General features: G+C 45.0%; 1 protein-coding gene across 3 annotated transcripts in view; it reads right to left on the bottom strand.

Annotated features, from left to right (window-relative positions):
- Window positions 1-1,685: 1,685 nt before the first annotated feature.
- Window positions 1,686-17,593, bottom strand: part of Dguok (deoxyguanosine kinase) — a 36,166-nt gene continuing 20,258 nt past the window's right edge. For 2 of the 3 annotated variants that reach the window (XM_050164877.1, XM_050164879.1), the window contains 5 exons: window positions 15,386-15,573; window positions 8,960-9,107; window positions 2,882-2,997; window positions 2,297-2,396; window positions 1,686-1,940 (listed from right to left, as the gene is read on the bottom strand). In XM_050164877.1, the coding sequence (XP_050020834.1) occupies window positions 1,914-1,940; window positions 2,297-2,396; window positions 2,882-2,997; window positions 8,960-9,107; window positions 15,386-15,573 (579 nt within the window). In that variant the 3' untranslated portion in view covers window positions 1,686-1,913. The remainder of the gene's footprint in view (window positions 1,941-2,296; window positions 2,397-2,881; window positions 2,998-8,959; window positions 9,108-15,385; window positions 15,574-17,593) is intronic. The other variant, XM_050164878.1, reaches the window with a different exon arrangement.

Below are 17,593 nucleotides of genomic sequence, written 5' to 3'. Positions count from 1 at the left end.
TAGACCTGACACCCTCTGTTGGCCTCCAGAGGTACCCCACCCTACCCCAGGTCCCACATCATTAAAAACAAATATCTTTTTTAAAAAGGCAAGAGAATGAGAGAAATGATTCTAAGTCATGTAATTTTCAAGAAACATATACCCCAAATACCGAAAGGACTCTTGTAAGTCGACTGAAAAGAGAAAGGGTGTGAGCGGGCACTTTCCTAAGACACAGAGACGCTCGGCATCATCAGTCCTGGAAGGCATGCTGTCACCCACAATGAGGCAGCACTCCATGGGCATGAGGCTGGCAACAATGAAAATGGCAAATTCCCATGAATGGATAAACAAAGTGTGTCACAGCCATAAAATAAAACGTTGCTTAGTCATAAAAAGGAAGTGTGGATACATGCCACAATCTGGATGAACCTCTGAACATGATGCTGAGCAACAGAAATGAGTCACAGAAGACTACATACGGAGAATCGATTCACACGAGATTCGTCATCAATCTATACACAAAGAAAGTAGATCTGTGGGAGCTTGGGGTGGAGGCAGGAGACGATCGGGGGAGGGGGGAACAGGCTTTCTTCTTGGTGCTGGATATACAATTGGGATTTCATCAAAAAACTCTGACTTACACAATTTAAATGGATGAACTAATATGCCTTATGTCATAGCTTTAGCTGTTGAAACAAACCTAGAGAAACCTTGAAGGGTGAACCTCAATTGAGTAATTGCCTTCATCAGACCGGCCTGTGAGCAGGTCAGGGAAGCATTTTCTTGATTCCTGATGGACGTGGGAGGGCTCAGCCCACTGGGGGTCTGAGCTAACTGCCCAGGAGCCCCTAGCCGCTCAGCAGGCAGCATCCCTCCAGTGGGTTCTGCTTCAAGCTCCTGCTGGGCTTCCCTTGATGACCGACTGTCACCAGTCAGCTAAAATAAGCCCTCTCCTCTCAAAGTTGTTTTTGGTCATGGTGTTTACTGCAGCAACAAAAAACAAATATTTTCTTAATGTAGGATAAAGAAATTGTTGGATGTGTTGTTGAAAACCTCATATAAGTACTGAATCCAATACTTTCTCAAACCATAAAGGTTGGTAAAGATTTCCATCTCCCAAGACATTAAACCCTGGTTCATTGGGGTCTTGTGTGCCTGCAGAACTGTAGAGGGCCTAGGTGCTCCGGGTAAAGCCTGACCTGGGCTTCTTGCAATGGAGCTCTCCAATTCTATACATCTCTGAGTTTTTCTTCCCTCGACAAATCATGCCTGGTGCTTAGAGCAGCAGCACCAAGTCACACTTGTCTTTGCTGCTGTGGTCTCCGTGCCTTAGTGCTGTCTGAAGCTCACTGCTAAGGTATGCAGAAGACTAGGACAGCCACACCCTAAACGTCAGAGGCTGTTCTCTCCCTGTCTTCTGGGCGAACTCTTTAGCTCCAGGACTGGGATTGACTCCCCATCCCTTCTTAGTACTGGGAACAGTGGAGAGGAGGAGCTCTTGGAGTATGCACTGTTTCTCCATTCTGGTGTACACGGTGGACCCGCTTCATGTAAGGCAGGGCTTGATTGGCTCTGGGACAGTCCCTGCCCTGGACACAGGAGCAGTTGGTCAAGAAAAGCTAAGACTTTTCTTAGGTGAAAACTGGTATCTCTATGGAGTTGAGAACAGGCATCATTTATCCTGAAATAAAGGAACAACTGGATTAGAAAAACAAACTTAAGTCGGTTTTATTTTTAAAGTGCTTGGGATTAAAAAACAAAAACAAAAACAAAAACCAGCAGTATAAAGACAGCGCACACCCGAGTGTGTGGGGTCTGGGGATGCTTGAGGGGCCCAGGGGATGTGCGTACAAGATGGATGAAAGGAAGGTCAACATTTGCTAGCTTCAGAAAGACGGGACCAGACCAGAGCTGAGACGTCTAATTACTGCTTACAGGTTCCTCATAAAGGTGTTGACCTGCAGGGAAAGAAGACCTAATGTCACATTGCAGTTTCCACACCCCCTCAGTGTATGTGTCTCCAGTCCCAAGCATTTATGAGCTGCCCAAGGTCAGATGGCACCAAGTGGCAGCCAGGCAGAGAATTCATATGTCTTCCATCTCTCACTTTAGAACACCTTATGGGGAAGTTGGCTGGCCAGCAGATGCTAAGAGACAACCAACTGATACTTACTAACCCAACACACTTAGAGCTGGGTTTTAATTATTTAATTATTGTAACTTGCATAAGATCCCAAGGTGTGGAAGTGTCCAATGCAATTTGAAGTTCAAAGCAAAGGACAAAGAGTTCTCGGAAAGCCGAGGATCTGCCCACCTGGCTCATGAGCTCTTCCTGCTTGGCAGCGTTTTTCGAGAAGTCCTCACTGACGTCCAGCACCAGCACTGGCACATGCTGCAGAGCTTCAAAGTGGAGCCTGGAGCAGAAGGCAGAGATGCCAGGTAACGTCACTTTCCTACCACACTGACCACTCAGAGCCTCAGGACTCTGCCCACAGATGGTATTTCTGAAAGACCTCAATAAAACTGCCTGCAAAGTGAAAGGCTGAGATGTCTCTCTAGTCCTGAAACTGCTACTGAAGTCAACATTCCAATAACTGAAGTGAACATACCAAGCCTGAAAGAGGACAGGCAGAAACTAAAAATGTCAATTAAAATGGACATTTGTCCTTCCATCCTAAGTCAACTATGACAAGCATTCATCACAGGGTACAATCTAGGGAGAAAGGAGGAAGGGAATGGGGGAGAGAGACCCTACCACACAGCCCTGGGACGCATGGGCTGTATTGGACATGACATGACAGATGTGGGGCACTTCTTGTGTCCTTGCGGTTCTGGGCTGTGAGCTCGACTTGTGCTCAGCGTGGCGGTGGAGGCCTCTGCCTGCCTGTTACATACTCACTTGGTCGTCTTGTTAATAAGCCAGTCTTCGTGCTGAGCATGCAGCTGTTCAAGATAGGCCAGCTCAATGCCCTTCTCTTCTTCTCTGGCCCTCCGGTACAGTCTTTCCAAACAAACCTAAAAGATAATCCCCCTGCTGTTACATTTCTGTCTTACAGGGCCAAGCAACCCACAAAATATCTGTGTCTCCTTTGGGTACCATTGTTCTCTTACTCAGAGCACTGGTACCATTTTGTCCACCTCTACCTCAGACTGCTCTTCCTTGGAACAGCCTTTGCTCGTTAACCGCAATCACCATTCTCCCCAGTCAGTCACACTGAGGACCTGACACACCCTTCTTTTTCCTCCTCCAACCACACCAAGAAGCCAGGAGAGTCTAATCTCTAGCTGGTTCTGTCCTCTCACCTCTGCCCTGGTGCTCAGGCCTCTCAGCTGGACATTCCAGAGCCTTCTGCCTCTGTGTCCTGGAGGTGAAGAAGGGCATGAAGAGAGAGAGCCAGCCAGCTGTCATGTGAGAGCCTCAGTCTCTCCATCCTCTGCCCACCCACAGGTAGTTGAGAGGCCGCTCTTAGGTAAGGCACATTACAATTCTGGCAAAAGCCTTTTTTCCTCCCAGTTTGTCCCTCACTCCAGTCTTCTATGGTACTTCTGTCCCTGCTTAAAATACTTTGCTCCATAGGCTCTTTGCCAGCTACAGACAAAACCACAGGCTTCAAAAAGTTGCAAATTTGCTGTCCTTCTGCCTCAGCTTTCCAGATGCTGGTATTACAGGCATATACCACCATGCCTGGCTTGTGAGTGCCATTCTACTTATAAAGTGGCAAGCGATTGAAAACATCTTTCATACTAACTGAAGCATCTGCATGGGGTCAAAGATAACATGAAACAAAACAAGCCGTTACACTAATTCCCTGCTCCCTTCCCCTTGCAGAACTCGAGTCTGCCTCCGCCTACAGTCTGAGGTTCTCTGCTTCTGAGGACTGTGTCTCCTTTACCCCTTAGACAACATTGTCCTCACCTTCCTTAGCTCCCCCTTGTTCACTGCTTATGCAGATTTGGCCTCCTTCCTATGGGATAGGCCAAGCTCCTTCACACCGCAAAACCTATGCTGCAAATGTGTGTTTTGCTTGAACTGCCCTTGTTCCTCTTTCTGCCTGGCCAAACATTTCGGTATTCAATGTCAAGTATCCTGAAAGTATGGGCAGATTAACCCACTGACTTAGGACTCTTCCCCCTTTCCCTTAAGGAAACAAAAACATGCAATCAAATTTGCTTTACACCACTCCCTGTTTTATTTTAGTTTTTGAGGTAGTTCCAGGTCTAGTCTAGGCTGACCTGGAACTCTGCTGTCTGTCTTTCCCATATACTTCGGACTCCAGCGTCTCGACGCTCCTCACTCACAACCACTGTGATTATCTCTAAGCAGAGTTTATGCACACATCCATTCTTTCCTCTGTCTTCTGAAATGTATGAAAGACACGAGCTCTTCCTATTACAGGCTGTGCAACTGCCCCCTCAGAGGCTAACCACGCTGCATTTTCACAGGCAAGCAACTTCAGCTAAGTTACTTTATTTTCTCCTCTGAAAAATACTGTCTGAACTGGAGTAAATGAATATTAAAAAATATGTGTAAAACCATGTTTTCAAATACATGCAAAGACAGAACAATTCTTGCAAAAACTATTTATAATTATTCACAAACTGACTGCAGACAACCATTGATACTAGCCTGGATCTATTAAAATCAGTTAGCATTTCCCTTTTAACTATTAATTTGCCAAACTAAGCAAACTTTTCTTCCCTTTAAAGTCTAGACAAAGAGGGGGCTGGAGAGATGGCTCAGTGGTTAAGAGCATGGCCTGCTCTTCCAAAGGTCCTGAGTTAAATTCCCAGCAACCACATGGTGGCTCACAACCATCTGTAATGAGGTCTGGTGCCCTCTTCTGGCCTGCAGGCATACACACAAACAGAATATTGTATACATAATAAGTAAATAAATAAATATTAAAAAAAGTCTAGACAAAGTCCTACTTTGATAGCTGGTATAATTTTAATTTACTGACATGGTTTTCTTTTTATTTTTATTTATTTATTTATTTTATTTATTTATTTTTTCTCGAGACAAGGCTTCTCTGTAGTTTTGGTGCCTGTCCTAGAACTAGCTCTTGTAGACCAGGCTGGCCTCAAACTCACAGAGATCTGCCTGCCTCTGCCTCCCAAATGCTGGAATTAAATGCGTGCGTCACTACTGCCCGGTTTCTGGGATGGTTATAATGATTTTACGTATGTATGTATGTATGTATGTATGTATGTATGTATGTATGTATGTTTCTTTTTCCAAGACAGGGCTTCTTTGTAGCTTTGGAGCCTGTCCTGGAACTTGCTCTGTAGACAAGGCTGGCCTCGAACTCACAAAGACAGTTTTTGTTTTGAGACAGGGTTTCTCTGTGTAACAACCCTGTCTAAAAATAAATTAGTTTATTTATCATCATCATCATTATTTTGGTATATTTTTTTTTTTTTGAGACAGGGTTTTTCTGTGTATCCCTGGATGCTTTAAAATCGTTCTGTAGATCAGGCTGGTCTTGAACTCAGAAACCTGCCTGCCTCTGCCTCCTGAGTGCTGGGATTAAAAGCTTGCGCCACTATACCCAGCTAACCAATGTTTTAAAACATCCCCCAGGGCAGTTTTGTCCTGGCCCCTTCCTTTCAGTCCCCACAGGGAGCACACACCAGAATGTGCAGGGGAAAGATGTGTGGGTAGAAGTGGGAGGGCAGGGACTCTGGCCAAGCTCTCTGACCTGCTGGGCTGTGACTGCTGAAGGGTCTGCTCACTCAGGTGGCACTTGTTCCCATGCAGCCCCTGAGCACTGTGTCCATGATTCACTGTCCCAGACAGGGATGGGAATCCTGAGGCACACAGCCAGCTTCACTCTCTCTTCTTGACTCCAAGGGGTAGCGGAACACAGGTCCAGCCATTTCTCTTCCAATTAGTCTCATTAGTGTGACTGCCAACTTCCTTGAATTTAAGAGAGGACAGGTGGACAGGGCCTGGAGCCTGTATCACAGACTCTGAGGTGTGTATTTGTCAGGAGTCTGTTGTGCTTGGCACCAGCTTGAACCTATGTCCTATATATCCTCTGGCATTCCTGGGTTCCTGTATCTAACAGCACTAAAATCTCAAACCAATCCCGAATAAATTATCCTTCTTTAGTCTATGTTAAATTGCAGCAATTCTTCAAGTCTCATTATATGAGATGAAATACTTCAACTAGTCTCCAAAGGGACAAACCAGCCCTGGTGACAATCACCATTACTAACAGCACCCTGTCATTTCATACAAAGGGCATTAAGAAGGAAGGTAAGGGAGAATGGCTTGCTTTAAGGATCCCTGGCAGCCCTGCTTTACTCTCGGCTCCTCCCACACTACTTCCCTGGCCCTGAGATGACCACACTATTCCTCTGCCTCTCTGAGAATAGCTTAGGTCAACACTGTCCCCTCTCCCAGCCTCAGCCTTCAACCCATTTCTCAGTCCGGTCACCTTATGACGTCCACGGGAAATCTAACGCCTCCTCTCCTCTACTCGACTCCACAGCACCTCCCTGCTAGAGAGCCCTCCTTTCCCACAGAACTCTGCCTCAGCACATCCTGCCATCCTCTGTGAGAAAATGCTCATCTTTCACTCAGGGACTACCTTCCTGTAAGCCACCTGTCTCCACAATGTGTCTCTTCTTATTTTTTGAGACAGGATCTCACTATGTAGCTCTGACTGTCTTGGAACTCACTATGTAGACCAGTCTGGCTTTTAATTCACAGAGATCCGCCTGCCTCTGCCTCTCGAATGCTGGGATTAAAGGTGTGCATCATTTATGCCTGGCTCACAGTGTACCTTTTCTATTTCTCTTTAGCAACAAGGACCACTGAAAGCAGTCAGGCAATGCCTCGGCTAGCTAAAACACTTCACTTCACAGAAGAATCTCCTCAGCCCTTAGGCCTTACTAATATCTAGTTCAACTTTATTTAAACCCCAAATTTCATCTAGAATCTCTTACTCCCTGCTGTGATTTGCATTACAATCCAGGAACTTCCTAAACTGTACCAAGAGTCCTGATGGGGCTGGCAAGATGGTTCAGCAGCCAAAGGCACTTGCCAAGCAGTGCTGTGGAATATTTAGCTATGTAACAATGTATTACATTTATTTATGCTGTGGAATATTAGTTTAACTGTGTAAAGATGTTTATGTTCCATTTGTTTAACAATATAAGGACAGGTGTGAAATCATGTAAAGGTGTGTTCCATTTGTTACACCTTGTCTGCCTAAGGCACCTGACTGGTCTAATAAAAAGCCGACTGGCCAATAACTAGGCAGAAGAGGGATAAGTGGGGCTGGTGGATAGAGGGAATAAATAGGAGAGTACAAGAGAATGAGGTACAAACAGAGGGACAGGCCTGGAATGAGAAGCCAGGCAGCCACCAGCCAGCCAGACACTGGGGGAAGTGGGAAAGTAAGACTTACCAAAGGAAAGATATGTAAAAAGCCCCGAGCCAAAAGGCAGATAAAGAGTAATAGACTGATTTAAGTTAGAAGAGCTAGTCTGAAACATAAGCTAGGCCGAGCATTCATAACTATTAAGAAGACTCCGTGTCATCATTTGGGAGCTGGTTGGTGGCTCCAAAAGAAAAAGCCTGGCACAAAGCAGCCTGGTGACTTGAGTTCCATCCCTGAAGTCCATGGAAAGGTGAAGAAGAGAGGTGACACCGTGGTTGTCCTCTGACTGCCACACAAACACTGTGGCTTGTGTGTACTCGTGCACGTAGACACACACTGAACACACACACACACCAAAGATGAAGAGTTGTCAGAAGAGGAGGGAGAAGGAAATGTATTAGAACAAAGAAATGCAGCCAGGCATGTGGGGCATGCCTTTAATCTTAGCACCTGGGAGGTAGAAGCAGAGGCAGGTGAGTCTCTGTAAGTCTGAGGCCAGCCTGGTCTATATAGTGAATTCTGGAACAGCCAGGGCAACATAGTGAGACCCTGTCTCAAAACAAAAATACACCAACCCAACCAAATACTCCCCCCAACAAAATAAAATAAAAAACTAAAAAACAAAACAAACAAAAACTTAAAAAAAATAAAAAGAAAGAAAAACGTACAAACAGCCCCAGCTGCACTCCGCAGCCTCTCTCCTAGCTGCCCCTTCCTTCTAGTCCTCTCCTTGGGGCCCCTGCAACATGATATGACTCTCCCACTTGTTCTCAGCTCCACTCAGGGTGCCTCCAGGCTCCCTTCTGTCCACAAGCTCAGCCCCAGGCTGCAGCTGGCTTGCTTTCTGCAACGATGGGCATTCTTGGCATCTGACCATACCTGCGACAGCAGTAACAGCAGTCTCTCTATCTCTCTTTCTCTCTCTCTCAAAAAAAAAAAAAAAATGCTTTGCTTTGACTTGGAATCCTGCCACTGAGAGTCTTTCAAGAGTTCTACTTTACAGACAAAGACTCCTTCAGTAGAAAGCTCACCAGGGTCTAGCCAAGGTTACTACATCAGCATGAGCCACGGGCCAATGCTGTCTCCAGAGGTCTCCTGTCATGACATCATCCCATGGGCCAAACTGGTTCCAAAGTTCAAGCTGCAGAATCAGAGCCAAAGCGCACACTGCAGCAGTCCTTGTGCCTGAGGACCTTCTCAAGGACCAAAGTGTGGGTTATAAATTAGGACGAGGAGGAAACATTCTTTCCTTCCTCACATCCTGGTCAGAAAACAGAAGGGACCACTGAAGTCTCACATGACCTGACATGCAGCTAAATAAAGCAGTTGGCTGCAGGTCTGAGTGTCCAATCTGTAAACCTGGAGCTGTAAAAACATGGCCTAGTGTGTTTTGGCCTGTTTCTCCACCAAGAGGGCTATGTCTACACACAGGCAATTGCTTGAACATACTGCTGCAGCTGCTGAAGGCCCCTGGGAGAGGGGTGCTTGGTGCTGGAGTACCGGTGAGGCCCATAGACTAAGAAGCTGGCAGGAGTTCATCTCCTATGTTTCATGTAGTTCTGACATCTAAGTTTTAAGTTCGCAGTTACCTGGGGAGAAGCCTGGAGATAGATGAAGCCATGTAACAAGAGCCGGTCTGCAAACTCGTGCAGGAGAAAAGAATGCCAGTCCTGATAGATGTGCCATTCGACGTCACTGAGGGAACCATTCTCAAAAAGGTTCTTTGCAAAGATATACCTGTTTGGAAATGTTGAGTGGGAGGTTGGGATGAAGGAAGAATGGGAAGTGGGATGAAAGACAGAAGAGGGAGAAAAGTAGAAAAATCAGTAACTGTCTTGTCCATGTTTATCCAAATCATTTAACCATTCTAGCTCCTATCAGTCCTTATGAAATCTGAATCATTTAAGAAATTTTTTTTTTATTATTTGTGTGTGGGGGGGGTGTGTGTGTGGGTGTTTGTGCAGGCCAGAAGAGGGCACTAGACTCTCTGAGCTAGACTCACAGGCAGTTGTGAGACATCAGATGTGGGTGCTGGGAATAAAGTCTGGATCCTCTATAAGAGAAGCAAATGTTCTTAATTGCTGACCATCTCTCCCGTCCTTGGAAGTCTGAATTCTCAGTCTCCAGCTCCTGTCCTGCTCAGCACTACAGGATTAAATAGCACCTGACACAGGCCCACACTTCAGCTCACAGATGGAGCCCACTACAAGGAAAGGGGACTCTAAGAAGGGAAATGAGCCAAGACACACACCATGTACATGGAAACCTGATCAGAGTCCCCACTGCTAGAGCAGACTCCAGACAAGCCCAGGAGAATGCAGGGTGAAGCCGCCCTTCCTCACTGCATTTCGGAATGAGGGCTTCCGAGTCTCGAGCTGCTGAGCCATCATGCCTTGTAGCTGAGAAACAGGGAGAGCCTTTCCATGGTATTAGCTCTGGAGCTGACTTCAACAAGACCAAGAGCACAGTCTCCCCTCCAGAGAATATTGGAGCCTAGCTAGCTTTCCTCTGCTGAGTTTCCAACCAGAGCAAACAAGGCTGAAGCTGAACTATCAAACTAACTTCCCTCTTTGCTCACTTCCACAACAGAAGGAGGATCCGGTAAATTGAGAAGTCAGAGCTGTAGACACCATGGCTTCAAAAGGGTCAATTCTACTTTTTAAGCTTGATACAAAACACAGTTTACATCCACAACAATGACCTCCAGTTTCTAAGGCAACCTCAGCAACTGGCCATTTCTGGGAAATGAAATTCAAACTCCTTGTGTGAACGGCTCAGGGAAGTGCAAACTGCAAAGTTGTGAGCGTCACCCTGAGGAGAGTGGTTTTCAAAGTGACTCTAGTGCTGCTTCCACAAGCCATGTCGCTGTGGAAAGCAACCTGACTCGCAGCCCACGGCAGGGGATGACTGCATATCATACTTGCTAAGTACTCAGAAGGGTGACTGTCACTCAGGAGCCAACAGTCCTAAGTCACTGTAACTGCTCTCTTTGACCAGACTAGAATGTTTTATCTACAGCTCTCTGAAGGTGACAAACAGGTGACTTTTGTAACTCAAGTTTTGAAAAATGCTGACAGCTTCTCCAAAGATAGCAAAAAGACAAAAGTTCTATCTTGCAAATAAAAATGACCAAGTCTCTATCAGGGGCTTTTGCTCTCCTGAGGTAGGCATTTCCCCTGCTTCTCCATAGCAGGTGGTAACGGGCAGAAGGGGGAGTGGGGGTAGAACACAGAGAGGCAGAACAGGGCTGAAGGACCTAGCAATCCAGAACTTTGTTCTAAAGCCCACACTGCTCTTTCTGTTAAGTTGATCAGAAAACACTTCCACTTCTCCCTCCCTCAGTCACTGCCCCCTGAAACACACAACACACTTGTGAACATGTATGCAATCCTTGGTGAGGTAGCATCCTCACCGGAACAGGGACTAAGGACTAGTGTTGCCCTAGGGAACAGCCTGCTGCCTGAGTGCAGGAGATATTCAATAAACCTGCACCAATCAAATAAAGGAATGAGTTTTCCCCTTTGGCACTGGGGCTTGAACTCATGCCTTAGGCATGAAAAGGACCACCGAACCATACTTCCAGTTCCTGGAATACATTTTTAAAGGAAGGGAAGTCTAAATACACTTGAGATCAGAATTTACAGCAGGTCTTTTTTTCTACCTGAAAATGTCCCCCTTCGGTGAAAGCAGCTTCAATGGTGTAACAACACAACTGCCTACTCCTTTACAAGGAAATGTCAAGACCCAGAGAGTTTTTAACTCAATTCCACCATGCATGGTGCCATGTGCAAGAAGGCAGAGGTGGGAGGATCACCTACAAGTATGGGGTCAACCCTGTGACACTCAGTTCCAGGCCAGCTAGGGCTACAGCTGGGACCCTTTTTAATCAAACAGCAAAGCCCCTGTAATTAAGAAAACATGTCTAGTTCCCTCTGAGAGGATTCTCACACTAAGAGGCTAGAACTTAAAACAGCAAGTCTGAATGCCTCCAAAATCCTAGACGGTTCATGTAGTTCAACTTCCTAGCCAGGGTATGGCTCAGGAGAGGAGAGAGAAAGACAGGCACATTTGCAGTGGAAACTATCTAAATCCTGGAGCCCAACCATCTCTACCGTAAACATTTAACTTTCTAAAGAGCAGACTCCTCCCAGGCCCTGGAATGAAGGATTGCATGGCACTGTTCCTTCCACATATCTCGGGTGATTCTCAAGTGCAGTCAGAATAGTCATGTCATTTACAAATGAACTCTCCCCTCCTTGTTCGGAGACAGGGTTTCACTATGTAGTCATCCCTGTCTGACTTAGAACTCACTATGTAGACCAGGCGGGCCTCAAACTCACAGAGATCAACTTGCTTCTGTGATGTGGGAGTGTCATATATCAATCTGTTGATTTCATTGGTTAAGTTATAATAAACCAACTGCTTGGCCTCATAGCTTAGAACATAGATGGGAGGAGTAAACAGAATAGAATTCTGGGCGGAAGAGGAAGTGAGGTCAGACTCTGCGCTGCTTCCAGAGGGACCGGACAGCCGCCATGCTCTGCTCTCCCAGGCAGCTGCAACCCACGATGGACGTAGGCTAGAATCTTCCCGGTAAGCGCACCTTGGGGTGCTTACACACATCATTAGAAATGGGCTAGTCCAGGTGCGAGAATTAGCCTGTAAGGGCTAGAGTTCATGGGCCAAGCAGTTCTTTAAATGAATACAGTTTGTGTGTTGTTATTTCGGGCATGAGCTAGCCAAGCGGCCGGGGTGTTGGGGACGCAGCCCCGCCGCTCTTATTTCAACAGATGGCGCCCAGACGTGTGGACAACTGAATCCACAGAAAGCCTGAAAAAGCTTGGGAAAGAGTAAAGCATGTTTTCTTGGTAGCAGCAGTTTCTCGGGTCTCCTCTGCTTGTTAGAAGCAAGCAAGCACTCTCATCTAAGAGAGGCTTCCTGACTCAGCTTCAGCTGCAAAACCCTGCAGCTCATTAAGAGGTCCTGCCACAAAACACTTAAATGGTGTTGACGAAAAGCTGAACGCATGCTTTTCGATTTTCAGCTGTAGCAGGAAAAAAGCTGTGCCGTTTAAAAATGCCGGCTTTCTGGGCTGTCCTGCCACGGCAAACTCTGACTCTTTTACGCAGGCGGTTCGTGTGGTTTGCAAGCACAGGCTGCTGAAGCTCGCTTGCTGGCAGGGACCTTGAAATGCCATAGAGTTGTGGCAGTAAACATGGCTACAACCGGTACCTCAGCCATGAGGCTGGAAAGCTAAGGAATGGACTGGATCTAGCTGGCAAAGCCACGGCTTTAATCCTACTCATATTGCTCAGTAATTTAAAGGCTCGTGTGGTCAGAAAAAGAGAGATATACAGTAAAGAGATTCAAAGATAAAGAAAATGTTTAAATGATTTACAGTGTGTTAAAAATATATGCAAGCTAAAAGTTAAAAGTTTTAAAAAAAAAGTAAGAAAAAGAGAAGTTGTGTGTGGTAGTACACGCCTTTAATCCCAACACTTGGGAGGCAGAGGGAGATTGACCTCTGTGACTTCAAGGTGTGGTAGCACACGCCTTTAATCCCAGTGCCTAGAAGGCAGAGACAAACAGATCTCTGTGAGTTCAAGGTGTGGTAGCAAACACCTTTAATCCCAATGCCTGGGAGGCAGAGACAGGCGGATCTCTGAGAGTTCAAGGAGAGCCTGGTCTACAGAGTTATTCCAGGTCAAAGAGATACAGAGAATATAAAATAAAAGTAAAAATAAACGAAATAGAGGTTAAAATAAAGCGTACAAAGATGGAAAATACACAGAGAATCTTGATACTGTATACTATTATGCTCTCTTTGAATTGTTTGAATGCTGAGGAAGGAGCAACAGCTGCTAAAAGATATTTGTTTATAAATGCTGCTGAACTAATCCATCGTAGAGATTTTGATGCCTTGACTTTGAAATTTGGATCTAAGGACATGATACTTTGGAAAGGAGTTTCTTATTTTGTTTTCACAGAGGATGAGACCCTGTTCATTTCTTCTATTCCGATATGGTATGATGGACCACGCCCTCCTGAACGGTTGCTGTGAATACCTTCAGAAAATTGCTTCGCTCAACTGCCAACTGAGATGAAACTAGCACACAGGTTATACCATGAAAGACCTAATTAACGACGCCCCCATTCAGCAGGAAGCAGTTTGGAGAGAAAAAACTGCGCCCATATTCCCAAATATTGTTTATAAATGTTCTTTTACATTTAAAGGGGGAGATGATATAGGTATGAATAATTTACATTGATATGGATTTTGCTTTAGTGATTTAAATTTAAGGTTAATTTTGTAATGTATATAGGTTGTTAATGAATAATCATTAATAATAGTTAAGTTTGTAGTCATGTTAGTTAAGATTTTCTAGATGTGCATAGATATATTTTAGATAGGCATTCTTCATATTTTTCAAAGATTATAGAATATGGCATTTTAAATGTTTTAATAACTTAGGACTTTTCATGACAATGAGACACTCTGCTCCTGGCAGCACCAATCTACTTCAAGAGGAAGATGGGCATCGAAGAGGATCCTTATGGAGTTTGATAGCCATTTGGGCAAGAAACTGCTCTTGCCTGGACTATTGCATAAACTGGACACAGAGAACCCGCAGAGAGAGGACTGCTGAACTTGCCTAAAGGTGAGATGATCTTTCGGGGTTCCTGATTCATGAAAGAGTCTGCAAGACATTCTTCAGGACAAGCAGATAGTGACTGCCTTTGAAATTTCCTGCTTTGTGGAAATGTCTGCTGGAAACTATGGGCCTGTAGGCCGAAGATGGATGCCCCAACGGTACAGAGGAACTTTGGGTGACTGTCCAGGCAGCGAGATGTCTCTGTCATTTCTAGAGCTTTGGATGTTAAGTTAAAGCCTTTTTTTTTTTGTTTAAACAGAAAAAGGGGAAGTGATGTGGGAGTGTCATATATCAATCTGTTGATTTCATTGGTTAAGTTATAATAAACCAACTGCTTGGCCTCAGCTTGGAACATAGATGGGAGGAGTAAACAGAATAGAATTCTGGGCGGAAGAGGAAGTGAGGTCAGACTCTGCTCTGCTCCCAGAGAGACGCCATGCTCAGCTCTCCTGGGTAGACGCAAGATAGATGGAGGCTAGAATCTTCCCGGTAAGCACACCTTGGGGTGCTTACACACATTAGAAATGGGCTAGTCCAGGTGCGAGAATTAGCCTGTAAGGGCTAGAGTTCATGGGCCAAGCAGTTCTTAAATGAATACAGTTTGCGTGTTGTTATTTCGGGCATGAGCTAGCCAAGCGGCCGGGGTGTTGGGGACGCAGCCCTGCCGCCCTTATTTCAACACTTCTGCCTTCCAACTGCTGAGATAAAAGACATATGACAACATGCCTGGCCTTGAACTTTCATTTAAAAAAATTATATTATTGCTTTATGTGTATGGTGTTTTGCCTGAATGTCTATATATGCATCACGTGTGTGCCTGGTACCATCAGAGATCAGAAGACGGTGTTGGAGCCCTTGGAACTAGAGCTACTGATGGTTGTGAGCTGTCATGCAGGTGCTGGGAATCGAACCTGGGTCCTCTGGAAAAACAAGAAATGTTCTTAAGTGAGGAGCCATCTCTCCAGCCCACAAACTCTCATTTTCTAATTTCAGGAGGCTTTCCAGTAAGAGTTGCAACTAGTTTACTTAACTTGGAATTAAACTGATAGCCAAGTGTTTCCAGTGATGGAGGCAGATGAAGATACAGAATGTCACATCTTGAGTCATGGGGCTCAAGGCAGATAATTTTCTCACCAAAGTCATTCAAATTCAAACTCTCCACAATGACCAGATCCAGGCATCCCATGCCTTGTCTGTTGGTGGCCTGAGCCCATGCCTGGTCTCTGGAGCCCGAGGTCCGAATGAGCATGCTTTCCCAGAAGAGATGGACTTCCTTCCCAACTGGCTGCTAGACTTTACTAAAAGCCCTTCACAGTTTACTCCCTTAGGTGGCTATCTGTGGTTGGCAGTGTTAGGTCTTACCTGTCACTGTACACAGACCTCTCAAAGACTCGCACGGACTTCTCTGCCTGTAGGACTCTCCCTGGGGGGGCCTCCAGCTGCACTTTCAGACGGCTCAAAAAGGAGAGCGTCTGGAATGTGTAGGACCATCGCGCTGGCTCTTGGTACATCATTTGTAGCAGGTTTCCAAGGCCTTTGGAAGTGCTGTCCTAGGGGAGAATGTAGAAGAGAAGAATTTCCTAGAAGGTGTATTATTTTATAGGATACACACCACCCTCTACCATTCCTCAAGAACATTCAATACTTAATGTCAAAAATAACCAGAGGTTTCCTTCCGCTGAAAACAAGGAAAAAGATAGTACTTTACGGCTTAAAGTACATAAGCAGGGAGAACTGTACAACCCTGTATGGTAAGAACCTGACAGAGATGACACAACACACCCAACAAGAGACACAACAGGGGGAGCAAAGCAAAACTCACACACACAACTCCCTCACACAGTACTGGACTGTGGAGTCTGTCTGTCACCTACACAGTCTTTACTTTAATACCATGCTGACTTTCAGATTCCATTTGTCATTATTTTTCAAACTTCAAGGCAGATAAGAAAGAGAACAATTACTTGAGTATCTCAATAACTAATGAATTAAACAAACTTCTGTGTCTTTCACAGAAGGATCATATTTTGTTCAAACGAAGCCTAGTTCCTTCTTTATTCTAGAAACCATGAAATGCAATTTGAAATACCAATTCTGAATGTTCAAGTGGGAACAAATGGTGGACATTCAGGGGCCCAGATTTACTTTCTAGGTTCAGTCACTGATTCAATGCAAATTTTTTTTTTTTTTTTTTTTTTTTGAGACAGGGTTTCTTTGTGTAGCCCTGGCTGTCCTGGAACTCACTCTGTAGACCAGGCTGGCTTTAAACTCACGGAGATCCACCTGCCTCTGCTTCCCGGGTGCTGGGATTAAAGGCGTGAGTCACCACCACCTGGTGTAAATTTTAAGCAAAGCACCCCGTATCTTCCTTCCTTCCTTCCTTCCTTCCTTCCTTCCTTCCTTCCTTCCTTCCTTCCTTCCTTCCTTCATTCATTCATTCATTTAATCCTTGCTGACGGAAGGCTTGTGTGGACAAGGTACACTATATAGGCTGGGTGCTGTAAGGAGTGGAGAAGGAAGTAATATTCATTTCAGAGTTCACTGGTTACTTCATACTCCAAACAGCTTCCCGGGGTGAATAATATTAGAACCACTTTACAAAGGGGAAAATCCCCTGAGAGGCTAAGTAACTTACTTGTTCAAGTCCCATGGGAAAAACAGGGAATGGGGTTCCACTTGGGCTTTCTCTAGCCTCTTCATTCTAACACCTCTCATGAAAGATGAACCAGATGCAGTAGGGGACTGAAGGAGGCCACAGTGTGTTAGACTAGGATACAAAGAGCTAGACTAGGTCAAGCATGTGACAGATGGTCAGTCATTGTGCTGAGAAGAACTGAAAGAAGTTTCTGACAAAGAGTATCATTAAGTTTAGAAGTAAACGACAAGGAGAATCTTCTCACAGAAAATGCAAGCATGGCTCAAATGTGCCAACAAAGAGACAATGGTATCTATAAAATACAAGGGCTGGACAGATGGCTAGTGGGCACGGCGATTGTCATGCAAGAATAAAGAGCTAAGCTCAAACCCCCAGAATCCACAATCTGGCACAGTAGCAGGCATAGCCTCTCAGAGCAAGAGGAGGGCAGAGACAGGAGGGTCCTTGGAAGCCCTGGGCCAGCAGCCTGCACGCATTGCAGTGTTCAACAAAAAGACTGTCTCCAACAAGATGGAGGATAGGACCTACACCCAAGGTTGTCCTCTGACCTGTTCATATCAGTGAGGCATTCTCTTGACTCTTGTTGAGATATTTGTTTTTGTTTCCTACTTTGGACAAGAGCTTTCTCAGCATAGAGACTGACTTTTGTTCATATATTCATGTGATATATATATATCACAATATTTTTAGTATATTTTACAATATAATTTTCTTTTATAGTATATAAATACATAATTTAAAACTATGTGCACATATATGTGCCTGTTTGTATGAGTGCACTTGTACATACCACCATCACACACATATAATTTAAAATAACAATAAAAAATCTTTAAAGAAAGAAATGAGGAAAGAAAAAAAAGGAAGAGCAGCCATGGATTCACTGAATCAAGAAAAAAAATTAAATACAGGAG

Source organism: Alexandromys fortis, unplaced genomic scaffold (assembly GCF_014885135.2).
Source record: "Alexandromys fortis isolate MF-2015 unplaced genomic scaffold, M_Fortis_MF-2015_v1.1 scaffold_138, whole genome shotgun sequence".
Taxonomy (NCBI): domain Eukaryota; kingdom Metazoa; phylum Chordata; class Mammalia; order Rodentia; family Cricetidae; genus Alexandromys; species Alexandromys fortis.
This window is presented reverse-complemented; position numbering and strand designations above follow the sequence as displayed.